Source organism: Ochotona princeps, chromosome 13 (genome assembly GCF_030435755.1).
Source record: "Ochotona princeps isolate mOchPri1 chromosome 13, mOchPri1.hap1, whole genome shotgun sequence".
Taxonomy (NCBI): domain Eukaryota; kingdom Metazoa; phylum Chordata; class Mammalia; order Lagomorpha; family Ochotonidae; genus Ochotona; species Ochotona princeps.
The window spans coordinates 39,554,925-39,581,542 of NC_080844.1; the positions used below are offsets into that span (position 1 = coordinate 39,554,925).

Here is a 26,618-nt window from a genome sequence, read left to right on the forward strand (position 1 = left end):
GGGATGTCTCTCTGTAACACTGACCTTCAAATAAAAACAGGTAAATCTCTTTTTTAAAATGTGTGAGAACAGAGTTCTTAATACCATAACATCCACTGGTAACTTTATTATGTGGAACAAAAAGTGTTCTTAATGGTGATCCAGAGTTAATGAAAAAGTAAAACAATATATAATATATCAAAAAAACAAGGAAGGCTGAATATTTTTAAATTCCATAAAAAATGTTTATGTTAAAATTTCTTTGATCCAGCAAGCAAAAATTATGATTATCTTAAAAATAACATTGTACCCCAGCGCAGTAGCCTAGTGACTAAAGTCCTCACCTTGCTTGTACTGGGATCCCATATGGGTGCCAGTTCTAATCCTGCTTCCCATCCAGCTCCCTACTTGTGACCTGGGAAAGCAGTAAAGGACGGCCCAAAGCCTTGGGACCTTGCACCCACACGGGAGACCCAGCTCCTGGCTCCATATCAGCTCAGCTCCAGCTGTTGCAACCACTTGGGGAGTGAATCATCGGATGGAAGGTCTTCCTCTCTGTCTCTCCTCCTTTCTGTAAATTTGACTTTCCAATAAAAATAGATAAATCCTTGAACAAAAACAACAGTATAACAAAAACTTATTTTGAATGTCCCATTCCCCAAAGAAGCTGTATAGATTAAACTGTGCTGCTTTTGTGTTTTTATGATTGCTGATATTGAGATTTTATAAACTGTATTTCACACAAAATACACTGATTTAACCATTTTTGGTTTTCCAGAACTATATAGACTGAAATTTTAAATGGCTTCTAAAATACTGGTCGGTTAAATTCAGAAATGGAAAATCTACAATTTTCTTTAAAAACATTAAAGTAATATTTGAGAGGGAAAGGATTGCAACATTCTTAATCAGAAGATAGGGTCTCTTTTATGCACCCAAAATATCTTTGGGATAACTAATATTGTAATTGTCTTTAGTTTAAACAAGCTGTTATTCACATTCAAATTTTTAAAGTGTAAAAAATTATTGAAAAATATTTTGAAATAAAACATTTTGTGTTAAGATACTTTTACATTGTTATTAGAGTTCGTGAACAGATACCGTTCTCTTGGCCTGAATTTGCTAACCAGAACCTTTAGCCTGTCGTCTGCTTGTGGAGCTGACGTCATGCCTCGACTCTGTGTCCTGTTGCTCTTAGCTGGGGTGGGAGTTTACGGAGCGTATTGTGTAATAAAGCACATATTTTGCCATCTGTTGATGGCCCTGGGGTTGTATAGTTTCAAAATGCTTCTAATTGTTCACCTAAGGCTAAAAAGAGTCAGAAAACTTTATTTGACTGAAGTATATTACTGCGATTGAATTTACAGAGGGCAACCTTCTAAATGTATTATGGGTAAAGATTGCAGTGATTACATGACAAAGTGGAAGTTTAAAATTATTAAAATATTTGTGGTGGTGGGTATGGGGACCGTTCTCAGTAGTGGCAACTGAAGGTTATAAATGCTCTTCATTTGAAATGATTACACAGAAGTAGAATAATACATTTGTAAGAAGTAAAATAATTTTGCAGTTGAACTCTTGTATATTTTGCAATTTTGTTTTCATTCTTTTTTTTTTTAATAGTGTTTGCCAGTTCTGAGCCTGTGCCAGGATTCCAGGGCGATACACTGCAGCTAGCATTCATTGACCTCAGACAAGTAAGATGTAATAATATATTTCTCATTTATTACTTGCCACCTCTTGCTTTAAAACAAAAAGATTCTGATATGCTTGTTTGACTTGGACCGATCTTTAAAAGAATGCTTTGTTTTGTAAGGTTTGTTTACTGTTTGTTTATTATTTGAAAGTCAGAGTGACTGAGGGAGAGAAAGAAAGAAGTTGTCTATCTGCTGGGTTACTCTCCCAAATTCCTGCAATAGCCTGGGCTGGCCCGGGTGAGGTCAGAGCTGGACCCTCAGGACAGGTCTCCCATCTGAGTGACAGGAATCTGCTAGGCTAGCATCTGCTGCGTCCCAGGGTGCACATGCGCAGGAAGCCACGTCAGAAGCATTAGCAGTACGTGATCCCAGGCACTCTGGTATGGGCTGCAGACATCTCAAGCAGTGGCTTAACTACCTGCACCACAGCAGCCACTCTAGAAAACTGTTTTCTTCATGACTATTACGTGCACGTCTGTCTGAACCTCTATGTGTTCAGTGTCTCAGCTTCATGGAACATGTTCATCAGTGAATATTGAATTTGGTCATTAGCTAAATAATAACTACTTTTTTAATGTCACTTGAAATTGTTTCTTAATAATTTTGTGATCATTTATGAAAATTGGTGGTATTGATACTAAAGTCAACACAGGGATTTGGCAAAATGGTTAAGCTGCCACTGCGAGCAGTGTGGGAGGATCTGCATTCACAGGCTGGCTCTGCTTCTTATCACAGCCTCCCGGGCGGTGGCTGGTGATGGCCCAAGCCTGTGCGTCCCTGCTGTCTGTGCGGCAGACTGGGATGGAATGCCTAGCTGCTAGCTGTGTCTGGCCCGACCCCAGCTCTTGAGGGACGGCATTTAGGGAGTGAACCAGCAAATGAAAGATATGTCTGTCTGTATCTGTTGTTGAAGTAAGCGGAGATTTTAAAAATTCCCCGATTATTAAATATAACATTTAATCATATTCTCGTACTTTTGCATTCTGAAATCAGAAGATACAACTGGTCCTTTAGCTGCCAGACTATGATAACATGGCTTGAATGTTATGATTTCAGTAGCCTAGATTTAATAAATTCAGATGAGTAGCTGTCTTCTGCTTGAGTTTGTTTTTTTAATTAACAGTTAAGTAGTGAAATGCCAAGTATGAGAATTGACCAAGAATAAATCTGATCTTGGAAATAGTAGTCTCACATGAGGTGCTACAGAGCTTTTGTGTCAGATGTTTATGATTATTTAAATAAGATGGCTTAAACTTTTGATATTGCTTTTATGTTCCTGACATCGTAAAGATATTTAATAGTATATTATTTTATACTGTTTTATGAAGTAGTATATCACTAAACATAAAGGGAGTACTAACACTTTTATTTACATTGTAGCTGAGTTTCTTTGTCTTTTTTTTTTTTTCCTTTCCTGGTCTGTGATCCATTTCTGTCTTAATAGGGGGGCTGACAGTTCTTTTCAAGTATACTTAAGAAGGCAAAAGAGCCCTTTTCATAGTCCTTACAAGGGGTCATGCTTCTGTTTTTTAGTTTGAATTTGATACTTCTTCATGAATTGCTAGGTATGAAAGATTAGGAAGTCGGTCTAGTGGTCAGATTTTACCTGCCCACCCGGACTTTGCCCTGAGGTCAAACTCCTGATATTTGCTGTACTGAATCGAGAAGTTGATGACAAGTATGAGCTGATACAAGAGGAAAGTTAGAGCTCTACCAAAGCTGAAGGCCGGAGAATTGGGACTCGGTAAGAGACTGCAGCTAAAAGATGGATCGTCAGGATTGCCCTCCAAAGAAAAAAAATAGCTGACTTGTCAGTGAAAAGACTTTATCTTCCTGCCAATCACATGCTTGCTAATGGAAGCCAGTTATCTCAACAATATCTTAAGGCCTACTACCCTAGTAGACAATGTGGAAGATGAGCAGTGCTGGTACGGCCTTATATGAATCAATTTAGATGTGCTATGTGAACACGATTTGTAGGTGTAAATTGTTCTTCAAGTAGAACCTGTTGTCCTCTACCCTCACTTCTGAAATTATGTCACTGAATGATGAAGGACTGTGATATATGTGTCTCTTTTCTTTTATAAAGAGCATGTGTTTAGTTAAATATTGTAAGAGGGTTTTAGATGCATATGTGAAATTCTTTTTTTTTTTTTTTTGAAGGTTTATTTATTTTACCTAAGTCAGAGTTACAGAGAGATATATCTTCAGTCTGCTTGATCATTCCCCAGATGGCCACAGTAACCAGAGTTGGGCCCATCTGAAGCTGGGAGTCAGGAGCTTTTTCCAGGTTTCCCACACAGGTGAAGGGTCCCAAGGCTTTGGGCTGTGCTCTACTGCTTTCCCAGGCCACAGCAGGGAGCTAGAAGGGAAGTGGAGCAGCCAGGACGCAAACTGGTGCCTATGTGGGATGCCGACACTTCAGGCAAAGGGTTAGCTTGCTGCATCATTGCACAAGCCCTAAATTTTGAAAGTTTTTGTTTTAATAATATACAGTATTCAGTAATATTTTTAAAAAATATTTTATTTTTATTTGAAAGGCAGATTTATAGAGAGAAGGAGAGATAGTGAAAAAGATCTTCTGTCTGCTGGTTCACTCCTCAGTGACCCTAAAGGCCAGAGCTAAGCCTGTTGGTTGTCAGGAGCCAGGAGCCTCCTCTAGGTCTCCCACACTGATGCAGGGCCCAAGAACTCGCACCACTTCCACTGCTTTCCAAGGCCATAAGTAAGGAGTTGGATTGGAAGTGGAGCAGCTGAAATTCACACCAGCACCCATATGGGATGTGGATCCCCACAGGTGGAGACTTAGTCTATTGCACCAATGATCATTTTTATAACTCAATACATAGAAACATTTCACTGAATATCACTGGAACATGACATATCTCATACTTACATAACTGAATTTTCCAGGTAATTAGTGATTGTTTTTTAATCACCAGGACTTTAAAAATACAACCACTTTTAGTGGAAAACTTTAAAAATGTCTGTCAGCTTAGCTTGTTCTGAGCAGTTCTTAGTGCCAGAGCATCAGTGGCTTCACTGAAACTGACACAAATTCTGTTTAACTGGACCAGTTTCACTTTATGATTCATTAAAAAATAAAGTACAACACTATTTATTTGATAGTATCGTTGTAATTTTCTAGATAGTATGGAGACGTTTGAGTAGACTGAATGATAAAGCTATAAAGTGAATGCTGAGCGGTGTGTCATTGACATCTGGAATAGTTTTTCCTAAAGTGTCTTTCTGAGTCTGCTAGGTTAGGTTTATAATATAAACCAGTGGACTATAGGTTTATAATCTAATCCTGGAGACTTCTGTGGTGGAACAGCAAGCTACCCTGTGGCACTGGCTTCCCTCACGGGTGCTGCTGGTTCATGTCCAGGCTGCTGCACTTCCCACCCAGCTCTCTGCTTATAACCTAGGAAAGCAGTAGCGGATGGCCCAAGTCTTTGGGCCCTCTGTACCCACGTAGGAAACCTGGAGGAAACTCCTGCTCAAGCTCAACTCGATCCTGGGTGGCTCTTTGGAGAGTGAGTCCGCGGGAGAAAGACCTTCTGCATCTCTCATTCTCTCTCTGCAAAATCTGCCCTTCAGATAAAAATAAATAAATCTTTATTATAAAAATAAGTTTTTCAAAAATACAGATATTTTAACTTACAGTATGAAGATCTGGCACTAATACCTTAGTTTGAATAGTGTAATGGGAATTCTTAGCCTGAATCCTGGCCGTGTGCTCTGGGGTAAAGACAGGATCTTGAAGTGTGCATGATATGGACGTTTAGAAACTGGAGACCAACTGAGAGAGAGTTGCAGTGCTAGTTCAGGTTTAGGTACCTTATCATTGAAGAGCCTTTAAAAACACGTAATATTGGGCCTGGCACGGTAGCCTAGTGGCTACAGTCCTCCTCTTGAATGTGCTGGGATCCCATATGGGCGCCGGTTCTAATCCCGGTGGTCCTGCCTCCCATCCAGTTCCCTGCTTGTGACCTGGGAGAGCAGTCGAGGACGGCCCAAAGCCTTGGGACCCTTCACCTGCACGGGAGACCTGGAGGAGGCTCCTGGCTTCAGATCAACGCAGCTCTGGCCGTTGCGGCCACTTGGAGAGTGAATCAACAGACAGAGGTTCTTCCTCTCTGTCTCTCCTCTTCTCTGTATATCTGACTTTGCAATAAAAAAAAAATCATGTAGTATTTAGTGTAAAGCCTTAGAGATATACCTTTTTGAAGGAAATAGCTGGTTCTTACTAGTCTAGATTTGAATTAGCTACACCATTATCTTCTTCCAAATTCTAAATACAGTTATGTGTCATAAAAATTATCTAGGATTAGGTCCTGATTTCAAGTATTTGATTTTAGGCGAACCAAGGGAGAAGTAATGATCATTCCTCTGAACTGTAGAGAATTTTGAGAGAGAATTTGAATAATATAAAATATAGTTAGACTCCTTTTCTGCTTTTGAAAATAAACAGTAATAAATATTAAAATAGTGCTAATATGAATAATATTTTGCGTATTTTTCTAGCAAACATATGTACACGTTTCTGGTGAGATATTTTCCTGGGAGTGAAATTTCTGAGTCAGGAGCCACATGAATGAGAATATAATGAGTTTTAATAGATGCTGCGAAGCAGTGTCCCAAAGCAGTTACATTAGTTTGTACTATTAGGTAGCAATATGGAGAAGTTCTGGTTGATATGCCTCCTTGTCGTCCCTTGGTATGGTCTGTCTCTTAGCCATCCCAAATGCTGTGTACTGAAAAGCCTCTAGACAAAGTGCAAATATTAAAATGTAAATAATATAAAATGCTAGTAAGTCTTAAAAAATAATTGGTTGAGGACCTCATTTTTGGGGGTGGCAGTTAAGATACTGCTTGGAGCCCGTATTCTGTAGCGGAGTGCCTGGTTTGTGTCCTGGCTCCTCAGCTGCCAGTCTAGCTTCCTGCTCATGCAAACCCCTGGGAGGCAGCAGGTGGTGGCTCCAGTCCTTGGGCCTCTGCCAGCATGTGGAAACAGATTAAGTCTCCAGCTCCTGGCTTTAGCCATTGCAGTTATTTGGAGAGCAGGCCAGCGGATGGAAGATTTCTATTTCCCTGCCTTTAAAATGAATGAAAAAGAAATTGTTGTCCTTCCCTTTTTGTAAGCATTCAGATGACTTAATGAAGGATGGTAATTACTAGAAGATTAAGGCAGCCTCGATGGAGTAAACCAGTCTGTCCTACACACAGAATAACTTGTTTTTAAGAAGCATGAAACAGCAACACAGGATTGCTTGTGTAGAGTGAGAAGACTCATGTGAGAAATTAAAAATCAGCTCATATAAAGTCCAAATCCTTACAGTTGTCGGATTCCTTAGTGAGTCATCAGACTATTTTAATTGCACCACAGCATGCATAGGTGGAGAGAAATAACAGTTTTATTCATTTCTGGTTTTTTAAATGCATAAATGAGGTGGAAATTTTTGAAAGATTAGATTGATATTTTGATAAAATGATCAAGATAAATTGTTTTTCTGTTGTAAAGAGTATCTCACAGTATTAAAAAGGAAATAAATCAAAATGACATTTTTTCAAGATAATTGCACCTCTTCTTAAGACAGAAAATTTAGTACTTGCCAAATTAGAACCTTAAAACAAAGCCAAGATTTCCAGAATGAAAACAATGTTACTATTTAGTAACACTGATATAGTAGGAAAAGATTTGGAAGTTCTTTAGAATTTTTAAGAATGTTTTTTGCCCAAGAGTACTTATTTTACACTTAGCTGTAAGCACCTGCAAATATAAAAAGAGGAGGGTAGAGGAGCAAAAGGTACTTTGTTGAATTGATGTTTTCTACCTAATAGGTTAGAGAGGAGTGCTATACCTAACTACGTTCTTTGTCCGGGCATCACTTCTTTGATATGTTATGACTAGTTAACACTTTTTTTTAAAGATTTATTTATTTTTATTGCCAAGTCAGATATACAGAGAGGAGAGACAGAGAGGAAGATTTTCCATCGATGGTTCACTCCCCAAGCGGTCGCAACAGCCGGAACTGAGCTGATATGAAGCTAGGAGCCAGGAGCCGGGTCTCCCACATGGGTGCAGGGTCCCAAGGCTTTGGGCCGTCCTCGACTGCTCTCCCAGGTCACAAGCAGGGAGCTGGATGGAAAGTGGGGCTGCTGGGATTAGAACCGGCGCCCATATGGGATCCCGGCGCATGCAAGGCGAGGACTCTAGCTACTAGGCCCCAGCGCCGGGCCTAAAGAGGTAACTTCTAAAACTACTTGTTTCACATATTTTTTTCTAAGATTTATTTATTTTACTTGAAAGAGTAATGGAGAGAAAAACAGGGAAATGGAGATCTTCCATTCGCTGGTTCACTCCCCAAATGGCCACAAGGACTAGAGCTGGGCCAGTCCAAAGCTGGGATCCTGAAGCTTCTTTTGGGTGTCCCGTGTAGGTGCCAGGGTCCAAAGCCTTGGGCCGTCCTCTGCTGCTTTTCCAGGCCCTTATCATGAAGCTGGATCAGAAGTGGAGCAGCCAGGACATGAGCTAGCACCTGTATCTGATGCTGGCACCGCAGGTGAAGGATTACAGTGCTACGCCACCATGCTGGCCTCACAGATGCTTTTCTTAAAAAAAAAATTAAGATTGTATTGCTTTGAAAAGCAGGAAGGTGGGTGAAGAGGGACGGAGTTCCTATCTGCTGATTCACTCCCCAGATGCCTGTGACAGCAGGGCCCCAAGCCAGGCTGCAGCAAGGCCCTGGGGGCCTCAGTGCAGGAACCCAATGGTTGCGGTGGAGGAAGCTGTCATTATGTTTCTTTTGCCTTTGTCTTCATGAGCAGGCATTGCTTATCACTGCAAAAGACCTTCTTATACCTCCAGATGAGAGATTTTGTGATTTTAGGAGGTTTATGCAGAATTTTGCTTGCTTGTGTGTTTTTCTGAGAGAAAATCCAGTGTTTCATCTCTAAGGCAGTATATGTGGCCTAAAATGGCTACTTAGCCTTCACTGTTCCTAAGGATACTGGGAGGTAGTCAGTCAAATGGCCAAGAACTGTCTCACTTTCAGATGTTTCCTTGTTTAGACAAATGTTAGAGCAGCTGCTCTGGGCAGTGTGTTAAGTGCTGGGGATCCAGTGGCAGGAGCAAGACAGCCAAATCCCTGCTGTCATAATCTCATGTTGTCAGAGGGATAGCTACAGTAATAGCGGGGAGATTCCAACAGCTTTCAGATGGTGTAAAGAAATCAAGTAGGCTGGTCTGGCAGTGGTTGGACATGAGGTGAACCACACCAACTCCGCTCTGAGGTCAGCCTGTCTAGGGAGGTGGCAGTTGAGCAGATATCTTAATGAGGTTGGGAGGCAGGGGAAATGGCATTCTTGGCAGAGGGAAAAGCAAACACATAGTCCTAAGGTGTGACCAAGAAACAGAGCGGCTAAGAGAATTCTTATTGCAGTGAGCCGAGGAGAAAGAGGTTTAAATGAAACCAGGGCCAAATCATCTCAGGTGTGCTGAGGAGTTTGTACAGAAAATATGATGGGAAAACATTCAAAGGTTTCTTGCTGTGATTTATATTTTGAACAATTGTTCTGGCTAGTTTAAGAAGGATACATTAACAAGACGCAAGATTAAATTCAGAAAGAAGAGTTAAGGGGGCAGGCCTCTGGCTTGGGGTTTGGAAATCAGTTGAGACATGTGCATCTTATCGTTGTGCCTGGGTTGGTATTCTTGTACCTCACAGCTGAGTCACACCCTGGGAGGCATCAAGCAGTGGATCCAGTGTATGTTTCTTTGCCACTCATGTGGGAGACTTAGTTTGAATTTGCAACTCCTGGCTTCCCAGCTGAGGGCACTGCAGACAGGGAGTGGACCAGCTGATGGGAACTCTGTACTGTCTGTATGACTCTGGAAGAAAGGAAAGCAGAAAGGGAGAGTGGGAAGACAGAATCGTCATTTTAATATTCTAGGCTATAGAGAATTGAATTACTATTAGTTATTGATGGTGTACCTTACTGCATTTCACATTGGCTTGTTCATGTAGTCTTAGATAACTGAATCGACCCTGGGCAACTGATTTGTTTTTGATCTCAAGATTGCTGAGTTAGGGCCCAGTGTAGTAGCCTAGTGGCTAAAGTCCTCACCTTGCATATGCCAGGATCCCATATGGGCACCAATTCTAATCCCCGGATGCTTTCCATCCAGCTCCCTGCTTGTGGCTTGGGAGAGCAGTTGAGGTTGGCCCAAGGCTTTGGGACCCTGTACCCACATGGAAGGCTTGGAGGAGGCTCCAAGACTGCTGGCTTCAGATCAGTGCAGCTCCGGCCGTTGCAGCTGCGGCTACTTGGGGAGTGAGTCATCGACCGGAAGATCTCCCTCTCTGTCTCTCCTCTCTGTATATCTGACCTTGCAATTAAAGTAAATAAATCTTGAAAGAAAAAAGAATACTGAGTTAGCAGTGGGGGCAGGTGTGTGTTTATGTCACAGTGGGTTAAGTTGTTTGTGATGCTGGTATCCCATATCATAGTATTGGTTGGAATCCCCGTTGCCCTGCCGCACATCCAGCTCCTTGCCCCTAGGGTGGCAGCAGATGATGGCCCAAGTGCTTGGACCATTGCTGCTCATGTGGGAGACCTGGGTGGGTGAATTTGACCCAGACCTGGCCATTTGCACTGTTTGGGTATGGGTAGTAGACCAGCAGATAGAGGATACCTCTGTCCCGCAACCCATCATGTTCTGCCTTTAAATAAGTGAATTAAATTAATAAATAATCTTTTAAAAACTATCAGTATTTAGTTATGATGTAATTAGTTTTATTTGCTTTATTTTGGTGCTGGGAAACTCAGGTATATGGAACAGTATCACATTTTATACACTAACCTTGTTTTCCTTCTCATTCTCACTTTCTCTTGGCCTTGCTTTTCTGTTACAAGGTAGTATATATTTTAACTGTTGTGCCAAATCCCTGGCGCACTAGTTGTATCTATTTTGCATATATTTTTGTATTTTATCTTAAAATTCTTTTGAAAAATACATTGCATAAGTAAGCTAAACATTTGCTGGTGGAGTCCCAATACTGGTTGCAATAAAAAGCATTATATATGGATGGATTTTTGCTTATTCATTTGGTCGTTTACTTATCAGTTCATTCAACAAATATTTGTTGAGTGTCTGTAATTGCCTGGCATTGGAAAAATATAAGTGAATAGTACAACAATAATAAAGTAAGAGCTGGATTATTTGAGAGATGACTTAGTTGAGAGATGACATTGATTGGGGTAAAGTTGAAGACAAAAGCTATTAGATTTTTTTTTAGGATTTATTTATTTATATTACAAAGTCAGATACAGAGAGGAGGAGAGACAGAGAGGAACATCCTCCATCCGAGGATTCACTCCCCAAGTGAGCGCAATCCTCGACTGCTTTCCCAGGCCACAAGCAGGGAGCTGGATGGGAAGTGGAGCTGCCGGGATTAGAACCAATGCCCACATGGGATCCTGGCGCGTTCAAGGTGAGAACCTTAGCCGCTAGGCCACACTGCCGGGCCCCAAAAGCTATTAGATTTTACAATGTGTTTTCAAACCAAGGAGTGTAAAATGGAAGCCACACAAGTGTCTTGAAAATGTATTGATAAGGTACTGTTATATACGAAGTCAGGATGGAGTCCTGCTTCTTTTAGGTATTACTGTAATGGCCATGAGAAGCCGTTTTCCAAATTAGACCAACTATATATTTTTAGTAGTTTAGCAGAACTTACGAGGAAAAAATGTTATATAGTGTATTTTGCACAGTGTGTTTCTAGGAGAGATCTTTTCCTTGGTGAAAGCAGTGAATTGGGTGACACTTGCCCTACAGAGATGGTGGACTGACTGAGTCGGCCGGCATCATTTCTGTACTCACTCTGTTTCACCAGGGCAGTGGGGCAGGGCTCTTGGGCCAGTCCAGGTCATCATGAACTATCAGCAGCTGACATGTCCTGCCACCACCATGGCTTACTGAGAGAAGTCCCTTGGGCACCTGCCTCCTGGTTCTCATTTATCCTTCCCCAACCCCCCACCTACTTTCTTTTATATACAGTCTGAAATTCGTTTCTTCCTCATCTTTAAGTGATTTCAGGATGTAGGGAAGGAGTTCAGATGCACACCATTAAAGACAGAAAAACTCTAATAAATATGAACAAATGAACAAACTTTGGGTTTTACCTAAAGGGATGTGACTGAACCCTGGGAAATGTGAAGAAATTGTGCGGCCAGAATTCTTGCCATGGAGACTGGGAGTCTGCCAAGACTTTACTTTGAAATTTCTGTCTTTTGTTTCTAGTCTTAAGGCATCATAACATACAATTCTTTTGCCACAAGTCCAGTTTATTCTTTTATGATGAGGAAGAAGGCACTTTTAAATAACAATTATTTCCACTATAATTAAACAAATCTCCTTTTGTTTGCATTATATTGGTTACTATATTGTATACACACCCTGCTTGCTTAAACTTGCCCCAGTGACTACTTCACAGGAACTTTCTTTAGAAGTTGTAAAGTCTTTGACTTCTTAAAGTATTAATGGGATTTGCCAAAGTTGTAGTATCCGAATGCTTGACTAGATATAGTAGCAGGACAACAAGCTTGTTCACACAGCTCCTCCAGCAAGTATTTTTTCTTTAGACAATCCTAAATTCATTTGAAGTGCCAAAGAATTAAAGGAAGATGTATTTGGTTTTACTCCTGAATATAGCAAGACCAGACATCTCACAAAGCTTACCTTAGGGTTCAGATATTAGAAAAGTATGCTGCCCCTTGGGAAACCTTAGATTATAAAGGATTAGTCTGAACCAAATGGCTCTTGCCTGCTTCTTTTTGCTCTATTGTAATTCGAAAACTTTGCAGTCTGTGTGCTTAAATATGTGAGGATTTGAAAGGCCAAAAAATGCAGGAAGAGAGGGAGAGGCAGACAGAGATCTCTGTGCTGTCTGCAGCCAGAGTGAGACCAGACCCCAGCCAGGAGTCGGAAGCACAGTCCAGGTGTGCCAGGTGGGGGCAGGGATCTCATATTTGGAGCCATCACCTTTTGCCTCTCAAGGTGTTTGTGGGAAGGAAGTTGGATCAAAAGCAGAGCCAAAACTTGAACCTAGGCATTTTAGGGTGGGATCATGTGTCAACTTGGGATTAAGTGGCAGCTTAATTTCTAAACCAAATACCCGTCCCACCAATGGTAATTTCTTTTCTTTAAATATTTATTCATTTTCATTGGAAATGCAGATTTACAAAGAGGAGAGATAGAAAGATCTTCCGTCCACTGGTTCACTCCCCAGAAGGCCTCAGTGGCTAAAACTAAACTGATCTGAAGCCAGGAGCCAGGAGCTTCTTCTGGATCTCCCGCATGCGTGCAGAGTCCCAAGGCTTTGGGCCATCTTCTACTGCCTTCCCAGGCCACAAGCAGGGAGCTAGATGGGACGTTGAGCAGCCAGTACACGAACTGGTGCCCACATGGGATCTCAGCACTTGTAAGGGGAGGATTAGCCAATTGAGCCATCATGCCAGGCTTGAATGATAGTTTCATATATAGCTCAATTATAGATATCAAAACTGGGAAATCGATATTGCATGCTTTTTAAAAAATCAGACATAAAGAGTCATCTGTCATTTTTTCCTACTCTTCAGTCTCTCAGGATAGGTGATGTGTTGATCTCTAGATCTTTGACAGTGTGCATCAGTACACACAGGCACACACTTAGACTCACAAATCTGGTTGTTTGTTTTAGAAGGAATGATGTGGTTTTTATGCTGTAATTTATGTTTCAATGCAATGTTATTCATTTAATTTGGCAAATGTGAGTCTCCTACATTTTCATATTTTTATAGCAAAAACACATTGCAGTTTATTAAATAAATCTCCTTTTTGATATTAAGGTTTTTGAAGTTTTCCACTTAAAAAATAATGCTACAGCTAATATCCATACATATTTATGTATGTATATTAGAGAACTTGGCACCAACGTTGTGTCATAGCTGGTAAAACTGCTGCCTGTGATGCCAGCATCCTGTGTGGGCGCCGGTCTGTGTCCCAGATGCTCCACCTCCTATCCAGCTCTCAGCCAATGGCCTGAGAAAAGTAACGGAAGATGCTTGGGTGCCTCCCACCCATGTGGGAGATCAGGATGAAGCTCCTGGCTTTCTCTGTAATTCTGCCTTTTAAATAAATAAATAAAATTTTAAGGGAAAAAAATGTCTGGAATATTGATGTTTGAAAAAGTATACATGATTTCAAACAATTTTTGTATCAAAATAAACTTTTTTTTAAAAAAGTTTGAATTACTTTTTTGAAAGAGTGACGAAGAAAAAGGAGAGACAAAAAGAGAGCTCCTCAATCTATGAGGCTTCGCTCCTCGAAGGCCTGCAACAGCCACAGCTGGACCAGAGCAAAGCCAGGAGCCCAAACTCCATCCAGAGCCTGGCAGGGACTCCAGTACTCAAATTACTCTCTGCCGCCCCCACCTTCCACCCCCCGCAGCATTAGCGGGGAGCAGGAGCCACAGCTGAGCAGTCTGGACTTGAACCAGTCTTTCCCAGCTGTGCCACAACACCCCAGCTTTTAATTCTGTTTTTCTACCAACATTTTGCAGTGCCCTTATGTAATCTTTCTGAAGCTCATTTTCTCATTTTGTAAGTTATAGAAAAGCCTAAACACCAGTTGAATTGGATGTTTAAAATGTTACCTAACTGGTGGTCTGAAATGCAGCTAAGCTGTAACAGGAGATGGTTGTGTGAATTTCATGGAGACAGTCTGTCCTGATCCACTGTAGATAATCTGTGTTTGAAACAGTCCCTGACTCAAACTGTATTTATGCAGAGCTTCTCCAGTGGTTTAAATTAGAAGCTATTTTTTAGGTATGAATGACAATGCTTTTTCTTTGTGGTTATGTTTTGTCCTAAAAAACGACACTGTCGGGCCCGGCGGCGTGGCCTAGCAGCTAAAGTCCTCGCCTTGAAAGCCCCGGGATCCCATATGGGCGCCGGTTCTAATCCCGGCAGCTCCACTTCCCATCCAGCTCCCTGCTTGTGGCCTGGGAAAGCAGTTGAGGACGGCCCAAAGCTTTGGGACCCTGCACCCGCGTGGGAGACCTGGAAGAGGTTCCAGGTTCCCAGCATCAGATCAGCGCGCACCGGCCGTTGTGGCTCACTTGGGGAGTGAATCATCGGACGGAGGATCTTCCTCTCTGTCTCTCCTCCTCTCTGTATATCTGACTTTGTAATGAAATAAATAATTCTTTAAAAATAAACACTGTCAATATACATGAAATATAATTTAATTCAGTTAAACAAGCTTTTATCTAAAGGGAGAAGTAAGAGTTATTGTGCCTGCTCTAGTAGGACTCAAAACCTGCTCTAGATTCACACTAAATACTTCAGAATGCAATTAGTGTCTGCATAATCCCTGTTTTCAACCTAAGCTTGCCCCAGGAACTCGACACTGCTAATAGGCCAGCCTTTCAGAGGAGTTCATTCCTTGTCATACATACATACATATGTGCACATGTGTGTGTGTATGCTCATGATGCCTATGTGTACCAAGACATCAAAACATTCTTGAGGGGCCAGTGCAGTAGCCTACTGGCTAAAGTCCTCGCCTTGTATGCACTAGAATCCCATAAGGGCTTCGGTGCTAATCCTGGCGGTCCCAATTCCCACCCATCTTGAGGCCTGGGAAAGCACTAGAGGACAGTTCACAGCCTTGGGACCCTACACCCACCTTGGAAATGTGGAGGAAGCTCCTAGCTCCTGGCTTTGGATCGTCTCAGCTCCTGCCATTGCGGCCGCTTGGGGATTAAACCAGCAGATGGAAGATCTTTCTCTCTGTCTCTCCTCCTCTCTGTATATCTGCCTTTCCAATAAAAATAAATAAATCTTAAAAAAAAAAACCTACCTTTTACAGCAAAATGGCCCCAGCTATAGACCATTATGCTTAATGAAATGAGTCAATCCCCAAAGGACAATATCAGATGTTCTCATGCAAAATTCAAAATCAATAGATATATATGTAGACATGTATATGCATATATTCTCATAGATGAAGTATGTAATGGAAACTAGCATACTGAAAAAGTAAAGATATGTTGCAGTATGCATCTCTACTCCAAAATAAAAGAAGGACTCACAATGAAACTGGTAAATATACCTTGACAATAAGACACTAGATTATACCTTGACAATAAGACACTAGATTATCCATCATTGCCTACACCTACAATGCCACAATACACTTAAATAGAAGAGTGTTGGACTTGTGGCTGTTGCTGAGTGACAATACTATTGTAATGATAAGGGAAAATGGTAGTGGAGAGCGGGCATTCCTATAGCTACAAAACTGTATCATGGAAAATAATAATAACAATAGAAATACATAAAAAAGAAAAATGTGTGCATAAATTTCTAAAGCTTTTCAGAGAAATACCAAAACACTGAAATTGCTGAAGTTATTCTGAAACTTAAAAATCAATCATTTATATTATTCTTGCCTATGCTTCTTTTGTGAATATTCGTCACAATGCTTAGTACCTAACATGAAATCAGTTTAGCTTGTAGAATATTTTACAATTTATGTTTCATTCATTTTCTTTAAACTTCTTTTTTGTATGTGTTTTTGTATTTTCCTAAATGTTAGAATATCTACCAGTGTCCTTCATTCTGTGTGACTCCATGATATATATGATCATGAAATATGCCGATTGGAGAACTGGAAGGGAATTTACAAAGTCTGACCCTTAGTTCTGAACTCCTAAAACTCCGCTCTTAAGCAAAGCTGCCACAGCAGATCCCTTTAGATCCCACACATATTGAAATGTTGGCTTCTCTGCCCTTTTGAAGGTCTCATTGAAGAAGTCACCATTTCTTTCTGACACCTGGACAGGCACTGACATTTCTGGTAGTTCCCGGGCATGCATATTTCAGCCTAGGAAATTAAAGTACTTGGTTGTTCAGTGAAAGCACTTTGCCTTTCCACTCTCTCACTCCACTCCCTCCTATCTCCCAAACTTTCTCCTTTGATTCCCTCATCATCTTGTTTATTCTGTATCTTTTCTCTTCTAGGCCTCCCCTCTCCCACCACCAGCCGTCTGAGGGACTACCTAGCCCTGCAGCCCTCCCTGGTGCTAATGGCTTTCTTTCCCTGACTTGCAGTGTGAATGACATGGGCGTTCTTCCCCGTTCTATTTACAGAGCTGTATTCTTCCACTCCATGGTGAAAATCCTTGCTCCTTTGAGCCCCCTGTCATTCATCCCTAACACGTCAGTCTCTCACTGTTACTTTAGTTGTTGAACAGTTTGTTTACATTGAATCCCATCCTTACTTCCTTTTCTCACTCTGTGTGTCCTTGACCTCGTCTTTCCTGTGGGGCTTTGCTTCATTATACATCTGCTTTTCCTCGGCTTTATCCTCTTCCCAACTATTACATGTTCAGATTTCTCTTGCCATGGGAGAATCTTTTGGTCTCATTCTTGCTATTTGTAATCTCCACCTTTGTATCCAGGTTCCTTAAAAGGGTAGTTTATAATTTAATATCCTCATTCCCTCATCTTTCATTCACTCCTCAATCCATTGCTATCTGCTTTGCAACACTGCTGAAGCAGTGTTCACTTGGGTGGCCAAGGAACACCAGCAATCACTTTTAACCCTTGTCTTACTGGTTTCTTTTTGCTGTTGTGTGGCAATGGTGATCACAGCCTTTCTAAATTCTCCTCTTCTTCAAAGTCTTTATTCTTTGTCTTCTTTGTGATCTCCTTTTCCTGCCACATAAATATTGGTGTTCTCAAGGTTTTTGTCCTTAGGACACAGCTCCCAACACTCCAGCTGTGTGGGCTAATCTACTCACGCCATGTCGTGGTACATATCTGCCTGCCTTGTGCCTTAGATACACATCCAGTTGCTTGGTTAGAATTCCCACTTAGCTGTGTGTTCCATTTCCTTTGTGGCCAGAGTTATCAACATGTCATCTTTCCTTATTCTCAGAACCCATCTCCTTTCTATGTTTTACATTTTAGTTGGGACAACTATTCTGCCGTGTCCTAGATGCAGTCACTCAGCGTGTCCTAGGGAGTTCTCCTCTTAATTACTTTTCGAACTCATCCGTTTCTCTGTCCCAGCTAACTTCCTATCAGCAGCAGTGTATTTCAAGGTTGTGACAAGTCTCCTAATTATTTTTTCTGCTTTAAATTTTTCTCCTCAAATCCATTCTTTGTGGAATTGTTAGAGTTACCTAAGTGGTAAATTTGAGTATGCTAGCTCTCTTGTTTAGAACCTTTCAATAAATAGTTTCCTTATTTATCTGAAATAAAATCATATAAGCAAAGAATCCATTAAATATTAATCAGGTTGAGACAGTGAAGGATTTTTTTTTTCTGATTAAATGGTGTTAACTTTAACCTTCTGAAGCACCATTCTGAAGTATCAGATATTTTTTAAAGATTATGAAGAAAATACTCGCTCATTTTAGGCTGTGGTGTTTAGTGAGCCTTTCCCCGATTCATGAATATGGTAATTATCCCTGATTCTAAAAACTAAAGTATATTTTGGTATTTTATTAATTTATTTTCAACTAATCTATACAAACTTGGAGAATGTTTGTGACCTTCTTACCTGTTTTGTTTTTCTTTTTCCTCTTCTTTGTTGGTGTCCTCATTATCATGTACCTCCTCAGCTGTGTGGAGGGCACTGGGCCAGGCACTGTTTTTATGTCTTACAAAGAAGAGACGCTATGGCCTGAGTTGTTTCTGATGTCCTAGTGTAAGATGCTTATGCAATGCCAATGGAAACAATTATCTTAACAAGATGACACAGCCTATTTTGCTTAGAAATGCCCTAATTTCCTGCTTAGGTTATCCCGGGGTCAGGTAGGGATAGCTTTTTGCACTCTTACAGTGCAGACTCATGTCATGCAAGCCTCATAGAACTTAGATTCCAATCCATTTAATTCCACTGGCTGCATTTGGCTTCCCAAGAAAATAAGACCCTTTGTCTGATTTTTTGAACTTTGTTTCTTTATACATACCCTTAGCAAAGATATGATGCTGGGAACTCTTTACCAGTAGCTGCTTCCCACCTAACTTGCATCTTACAGTTCTTTCCTTGCCTGTTTTGAAGTTCCTGTAGGTACCCCACATTGGTTAAAATGCTGCAGTGTTATCACTGTTATCCTGTGTCAGAAATCTGTTACTAACTAAGCACTCCTGCGAGCATCAGACCCCAAAGTAAGCCTTGACAGCATGCTGTGAATGCCTTAGTCAATCAGCCTCAGTGTGGTTTGATAACTGCCTTCTTACCACCCCCGCTCCTCATTTAATTATGCCTTTAGGCTGTGGAAAGGCCACATTTATCTCTTGAACAGACTAAAGCAGCAAGTGTTCTGACATGTTTATCAAGCAAATTATTATACCTAACAAAAGGTAATTACATATACAGTCAGATCTGGAAGTACATGGGTAATTAGGGTTAGTAAATTGTTTAGCATAAGGGAAGAGTCTTTTAGATGGAAGAAGAGTAACTGAAATACAGATCTTTTTACCTGTGTAAGTAAAGGCTGCACATTCTGTTGTAAGATTGGAAGGATGAAAAGAGCACCCCAGAACACCAACCCCCCGAATACCATAAGGTTGTTTGTCTTCCCCAGAGACCACAGAGATCTTTGTTTGTATCACGCTGGGTATGGTGGCCTTGCTGTGTTCCTCCCAGAATCCGTGGCGAAATGGAGAAGGCTCTGTCCATAAACTCTAAGAGGCAGAACTGAAACGTGCAAAGCGTAAGAAATGAAGTGGGAGCCTGAAATTCACTTCACAATTCCACCAGGTGTTTCTTGGAAGGGCTGGAATAGAGGTCTTTATTCTTTCTGCTACCTGCTAAGACACTGCTCCCCCTTTTCCTCTTGGGGAAGTTGGGATTTGATGACCTAGGCTTGTTTTCTTTTACCCAAATCACACAAATTCCATTTTAAAGAACAGAACTGCAAGATGGCTCTGGAGTCAGAAGAATTTTGTTTTAATTAATTATTCTAGGTTTTGGGGGAGTTGTGTTCAAAAGCTAGAGTCAGTGTTTGTAACTAATGATGTAAGTATTATTTAGAGTAAAACATGTGATGGACTTTATTGAAGACTAAATGAGTCATGCTGTTAATTTTATTTTCCTTCTTTTTCTGTACAGACTTTCATTGCCCTTTTTAAAAATCAGTACTATTGGAGTTGGGAGGGGAGAGGGTTCTTTCAAATTTGGAGAAACTGTTCCCTGCGCTTGCCTTTCTTCCCATGTGCACTGTGAAGGCGTGCACCCAGGAGCCCAGCGCCATCTGGCTTCCTTTCCTCAAGTACTGCTGCACCCTGCACTACAGACGCCTCGGCATTCAGTGTTCTGTATTGACTAATCTGTATTATTTCCTTTTGTTACTTCTTCCAGAGTCAGTCTGTGTAAGCGGATCCTTTTTCTTTATAGCTTCACTGAGGTAAAAGTGACTCAGTAGAAAGAACTAAAAGTCTAGTGAACACTTCACAATTTTCAAAGTTTGATTTCCTCAGTATTGGAAGTCTTTGGATTTCATTGGTGAAGTCATTACATAACTACCTGTTGTGCAAGTGTAGCAGATGATGTAATGAATTTGGACAGAAAATTTAGTATGTGACCCAGTAGTGTTTATTTAACATGTTTAATGGTGGCACCATGGCTTACAAAAGGTAATTTCAGAAATGGAACTTTCATTGTGAAATATTTCTGACTGTCAGAATTAGCCTTCAGACATTACTGATAATTAATGTGTCTTAATTATTAGCTTATATATAAAGTAAGTGGTAAAATAGCCATATTGTTATTATATATCATCGGTATAGACTTATAAAATTGTGTCAAAGGTAACATACAAATAAATAAGTTAATTAATCTTTAAAAAAAAAAAAAACTATACATCACACTCCACTATTTGAAGTGGGTCTACTTGAAGCTGGATTGTTCTTTCTTATATTGAATAATAGTTGGTTGGATTTTTCAGAAATAGGGAATTTAAAATATCACTGATAAGAACTTACTAACATCCTTCTGCATTTATGAAGAAGTTTAAGGAGATTTTAGGCAAATGTCTGTTATTTGGATTTAAATACATAATATAAATGTTTTAAACCCCAGGTGTGTGGAGAGGGCAGATGTTGTGGCACAGTGCATCAAGTTACTGCCTGGGAGACCTGCGTGCCATGCCAGCTTCCTGCTGATGCATCTTGGAGGCGGATCTGGAGAGAGTTCTGCGCTCCTGGTTTCCGGCCCTGCCCTGGCTGTTGGGGGTTTGGGGGTTCGAGGAGTGAACCAGAGGATGGGAAGCGGGGGAGGCTGAGCATCTCCCTGTGTCTTTGAATCTCTGTCAATCTGCTTCTTTTGTTTTTTTAAGACTTCAGTGGATTTGTTAAAAATGTATTTATTATTAGATGAAAGATAGATTTACACAGAGAGGAGGGACAGAGAACAATCTTCATCTGCTGGTTCACTCCTCGAGTACCACACGAGCAGAGCTGTGCTGGTTGGGAGCTAGAGCCTGGAGCTTCTTTCAGGTTTCCCGCAAGGACTTGGGCTGTCTTTGGCTGCTTTCCCAGGCACATTAATAGGGACCTGGATTAGAACTGGAGCAATTGGGGCTTGAACCAGTGCCCATGTGGGATACAGGCATCATAGGTGGAGGCTAAACTACTGTGCCAGCCTTATCATTCTGCTTTTTGAGTAAATGAAAATAGACATTGGGTTTTGTGTGTATAACCCAAGTGCCAACAGAACTATTTAAAAAACTGCATGGGGCAAATGCTGTGGTATTTATTGCATGTTAAGCTGCTGCCTGCAGAGCCAGCATTCCATATGGGCATCTAGCCCAGTTCCTGTTGCTCACTTCTAGTCTAGCTTCCTGCTAATGCACCTGGGAATGCTGCAATAGATGGCCCAAGTCCTGGGTCTCTGTACCCATATAGGAGACCCAGAAACAGTTCCTGGCTTTGGCCTGGCCCAGCCCCAGCTGTTGTGGCCATTTGAGGAGTGAATCAGCAGATGAAAAATCTCTCTGTCCTTTCCTCACCCCAACCTCCAACCCCTAACTCTGCCTTTCAAAAAAAAAAAAGTCATTAAAAAAAGAAGGAGGATAATGATGCTGCACAGTGGCATATCAGGCTAATCCTATGCCTGCAGTATCAGCATCCCATATGAGCTCAGGTTCTACTCCCAGCTGTTCCACTTCTTATACAGCTCCCTGCTAAGGCATGGGAAAGCAGCAGAGAGAGTGGCTCAAGTGTTAGTGTCTCTGCACCCACGTGTAAACCTGAGGGAAACGCCCAACTCCCAGCTTTACACTAACCCAGCTCTGATCTTTGCAGCTGTTTGGGAAGTAAGCTAGCAGAATATTTGTCTCCCTCTTTGTCTCTGTAACTTTTTCAAGTAAAATAAATATATCTTAAAAAAAAAAAAGCAAAACTCTGGGACTGATGCCATGGTGTAATATATTAAGCCTCCACCTGTAGTGTCAGCATCCCATTTGGATGTTGTTCCCAAGTTTAAATCCTTGCTGCTCCACTTCCAATCCAGCTTCCTGCTACTGTGCCCGGGAATGCAGGGAAAGTTGACCAAAGTGCTTGAGCCCCTGCTACCCATGTGGAAGACCCAGGAGAAGCTCCAAGATCCTGGCCTCCAACCAGCCAGCTCTGGCTGTTGTGACCATTTGGAAAGTGAACCAATAGATGGAAGATATCTCTCTCTCTCTCTGTTTCTCCTTTTCTCTGTGTACATCTGCCTTTCCAATAAAAATCAGTAAAACTTCAAAAAGACAGAGAGAAGGATACTCCGTCAACCGATTCACTCCTGAAATGGCTGTAATGGCCAGAGCTGAGCCAATTTGAAACCAAAAGATGGGAGCCAGGAGCTTCTTTTGGGTCTGCCACGTGAGAGCAGGATCCCAAAGAAAAAGATTTACTAATTTTATTTGAAAGGCAGAGTTAGGGAAAGAGATTTATTCATGTACTGGTTCACTCTGGAGTGGCCAGGTCTGGGCCGGCCTGAAGCCAGGAGCCAGAAACTCCATCCAGTCACCTATGTCAGGTCCTGGGCCATCTGCTGCTGCTTTTCCAGGGGCCATTAGCAGGGGCCTGGAGGGGACGTGGAGCAGCCGGGACTGGAAGTGGTACTCAGCTGGAATGGCAGTATCACAGGCAGCTCCATGACTGCGCGCAGTACTGCCCTCAGGAGGGACCCACTCCTGCACATGAGAGCTGCAAAATCAGCAATTCAGAATCTCTGCTAGAGATAGGAAAACAGTCACCACAACCAAGAGAGGACTTACAAGATGGGAAAGAGTAAAGCTGTTGCTTTCAAGATACTAACTGTGTACTGTTTTAATATAATTCATTCCAATATATTAAACACAGAAGTGATAGTTCTATATCTGTGTGCCACTTTAGCTATTGTGGTAACCCAAAAAGTTCAACATGAAATAAAGATGGAAGTGCATCAGTCTTATTATGCAAATCCCAGTATCTACCTCTTTTCCAAATTCCAAACTCACCTACTTAGTGGTCATCCAGGATGATACGTAACTTAGCATCAGAATACTTCAGGAACCCTGTATTTCTGGAGTTGTGGGAAGTTACTTGAAGCTTAACAGTGTCTTTAAACAGCCTGTCCAGCACAGGGTGCTTGGTGCTCACTGCTGGCATTTAGAGAGGTGGGACTGGCAGAGAGATCTGGCCAGGTGGGACACTTGAAGAGGTCATGCTTGGGTAAGGGTTGTCTGAGAGCAGGAACGCAACTAACGGCACCTCGAGCAAATAGGGCTAGCTGACTGGGGCACAATCCTGTGTGTGCTCCTTCTAAGCCTTGCTCAAGCTGCCTCCAACTGCCACCTAACATTGTTGGCTGCACGTGGGGTTTTTCAGCTAACCTAACGGGGGGGGGGGGGGCGAAGGGAGAGAAAGAGCAGGTGCTTTACAAATCATGTAGAGCTCATTGTTGGATTTCTCCAAACATTTAGAAAAAGGATTTGTCTTTTTCTCCACTGTGGCTAATTTCCTAAGACCAATTTTTCTTGAATCCCCAGGGGCTAATTACTGAGGATTTGTTTGAAGGACAAGTATTTCTTCCTTAAAACTGTGTCAGGGTTTAGGAGTTTTGTTTGAATTTCGGAGGCCCTCGAGGAACCTCTGCCTCGGGTTTGTTTTTCGGAGGCAAAGGAAAAATGATCTGGTTTACTTTCAGAATCTGCCAAGCAACCTGAGGTCCCAGGTGGATTAAATGTTTGGGAAAAGGAACTTGGGGGACTAGGGCTGACCCTGAGCCTCCCAGGTCACTGTTCACGTTGACGAAAGCAAACCTGGTATCCCCAATTGCTTTTCTCTTGAGGTTGGCTTAACTTTATTTATCTTCTGTCTTGGGTCACTGCCCCTGAGGTGCTTCAAAAGCAAAATCCAAAAAGACCCAAACAAAGAAAGCTAAACCAGATTCAAGGGAAAAATGACCTGGCAGTGTGGGTTCACTTTTACAAAGGCGAAACAGTCATCTCAATGGTTTTAAGTCTGCCTAGATTCAGTGTGTCATTTGCACAAAGTGATCTCAACAGACCTGAGACCCGAGCTTCTTGGGTACAGGTTAGGAGCAAGTCTGTAGGACAGGAAGCTGTCAGTGAGCTGAAGGGCTTGACACAGATTCCTCAGTGATTCCGAAGTGATTTAACTCTTTTGAGCATATAAATGGACCACCCATGCAACGACTTTTCCTTAAGCTGATCTTTTGTTTGTTAGACACACACAGGGAGCGCAGAGGAAGTGAAACTTACAACTTACTTACAAATATTGGCATACATCCATTTGATGTTATCAGATTAGTTATGAAGGATTTTTTTTAATCCTTGGCGAAAAAAAAGTTAGGATTCTAATTTTAGATAATCATATAAATTGTGATGAGATAGAGCTAGGTGTATTATTTTGCTGTTCATTTTTATAAGATCCATACTTTGCTCACTTCCCAAAAGGATTTAGAGTGGAATTATTTTACTTGACTATTGGAACAAACCCATTTATAAAACATAATACCAATTTTCATTATCATATGCCTGATTTTAGCCTTGCATAGATGTTTACAAAATTGCTTTTGGATCATCTGAGGAGATTTTTGTTTTTGTTCATGTGTCATCTACAACTTTGAGCTTCAGGCATATGTGTTAACTAATAAATTCACCTGTTGAGACCACATCTCGCTGTTTATCTGTAAGACTGAAATGAATTCTGTGAGATTAATAATATGTATTATTTATGCACAACCATGTGAAGGAAACAAGGCTTTAAAATTGTTTTTTAAAGATTTACTTTTATTTTTATTACAAAGTCAGATATACTGAGAGGAGGAGAGATAGAGAGGAAGTGGAGCTGCCAGGATTAGAACCAGCGGCCATATGGGATCAAGGCGAGGACCTTAGCCACTAGGCCACTCCGCCGAGCCCAACAAGGCTTTAAATTGATGTGAAGTTTTCTGATTTAAGCTTTACTGTGAAGGATTTAGGGTGGCCAGGAAGCCTGACCAGTGGTGAGGTGCAGTTTGCAAGGTGAGAACTCTGGTAAAGAATGAAGTTATGAGCAGCACCCCAGTTCCCACTTCCTTGGAGGTAACACTCTGGCTCCAGAGCAAATCAGAGGCTCCTTGGTCAAAACAGCCACAGCTGGCAACCTGTGCAAGTGGGTTCATTTCCTGAAATCTGGTTGGCATAGTTGTCAGGTGAGATCTAGAAATAAGGCCATGGTTTGGGGTTACATATTTTTTCTTTAAAAAAGTGGGAAAAGGGCCCGGCAGCGTGGCCTAGCGGCTAAAGTCCTCGCCTTGAAAGCCCCGGGGTCCCATATGGGCGCCGGTTCTAATCCCTGCAGCTCCACTTCCCATCCAGCTCCCTGCTTGTGGCCTGGGAAAGCAGTCGAGGACGGCCCAAAGCTTTGGGACCCTGCACCCGCGTGGGAGACCCGGAAGAGGTTCCAGGTTCCCGGCTTTGGATCGGCGAGCACTGGCCCGTTGCGGCTCACTTGGGGAGTGAATCATCGGACGGAAGATGTTTCTGTCTGTCCTCCTCTCTGTATATCTGACTTTGTAATAAAATAAATAAATCTTTAAAAAAAAAAATTTTAAAAAAGTGGGAAAAGAGCCTTATCATTGTTATAGATGAATGACACTGGTGGACATTTCAGAAACATTCATGCTGCTTTCTCTAGTAAATTACTGAACTCGATGACCAGACCCAGTGTCTATCCAGAAGGACTCTATTCTCTGGACTGGTGCACCTAGGAAAGGTTGCATTCACTTGCCATTCTCTGGCTGCAGGCCAACATTTTCTTTTTCCAGTTAGCTTTCAGAATCATCCAAAACCATTTGTAGGGGACCCTTTTTTTGTACTAATTAGTCTTTAAAAAAAAAAGATTTATTTATTTTTATTGGAAAGTCAGATTTACAGAGAGGAGAGACAGAAAGTTATTCCATCTGCTGGATCACTCTCCAAGTGGCCACAAGTGCCCGAGCTGATCAAAACCAAGAGTCAGGAGCCTCTTCCAGGTCTTCCACACAGGTGCAGTGTCCCAAGACCTTGGGCCATCTTCTACCACTTTCTCAGGCCACAATCAGGGAGTTGGAAGGGAAGTGGAAAAGCCAGGATATGAACCAGTGCCTATATGGGATCCCAGCATATGCAAGGCAAGGACTTTACCCATTAGGCTACCACACTGGGCCCCTGAAAGTTTTTTGATATAAAAATACTGTTTCCTTGCTGTTTCCCTGGTTATGATGTAATCTCCTTGATGAAAGGAACTTTGGTTTTAATACTGTGTCTCTGATATCTGACACAGCATCCTGCATGTTAAGTATGGAGGGGCAGTCAATGTTGTGAAATAAATCAGTCTTACCTACATCTTAGAATCTTTTGCCCACAT

At 41.6% G+C, this 26,618-nt stretch overlaps 1 protein-coding gene across 5 annotated transcripts in view; it reads left to right on the forward strand.

Moving 5' to 3' along the window:
- The window catches only part of EXOC6 (exocyst complex component 6), a 146,644-nt gene that overhangs the window by 114,124 nt on the left and 5,902 nt on the right, over window positions 1-26,618 (forward strand). For all 5 annotated transcript variants that reach the window (XM_058671949.1, XM_004583528.4, XM_058671945.1 and 2 more), the window contains one exon: window positions 1,603-1,676. In XM_058671949.1, the coding sequence (XP_058527932.1) occupies window positions 1,603-1,676 (74 nt within the window). The remainder of the gene's footprint in view (window positions 1-1,602; window positions 1,677-26,618) is intronic.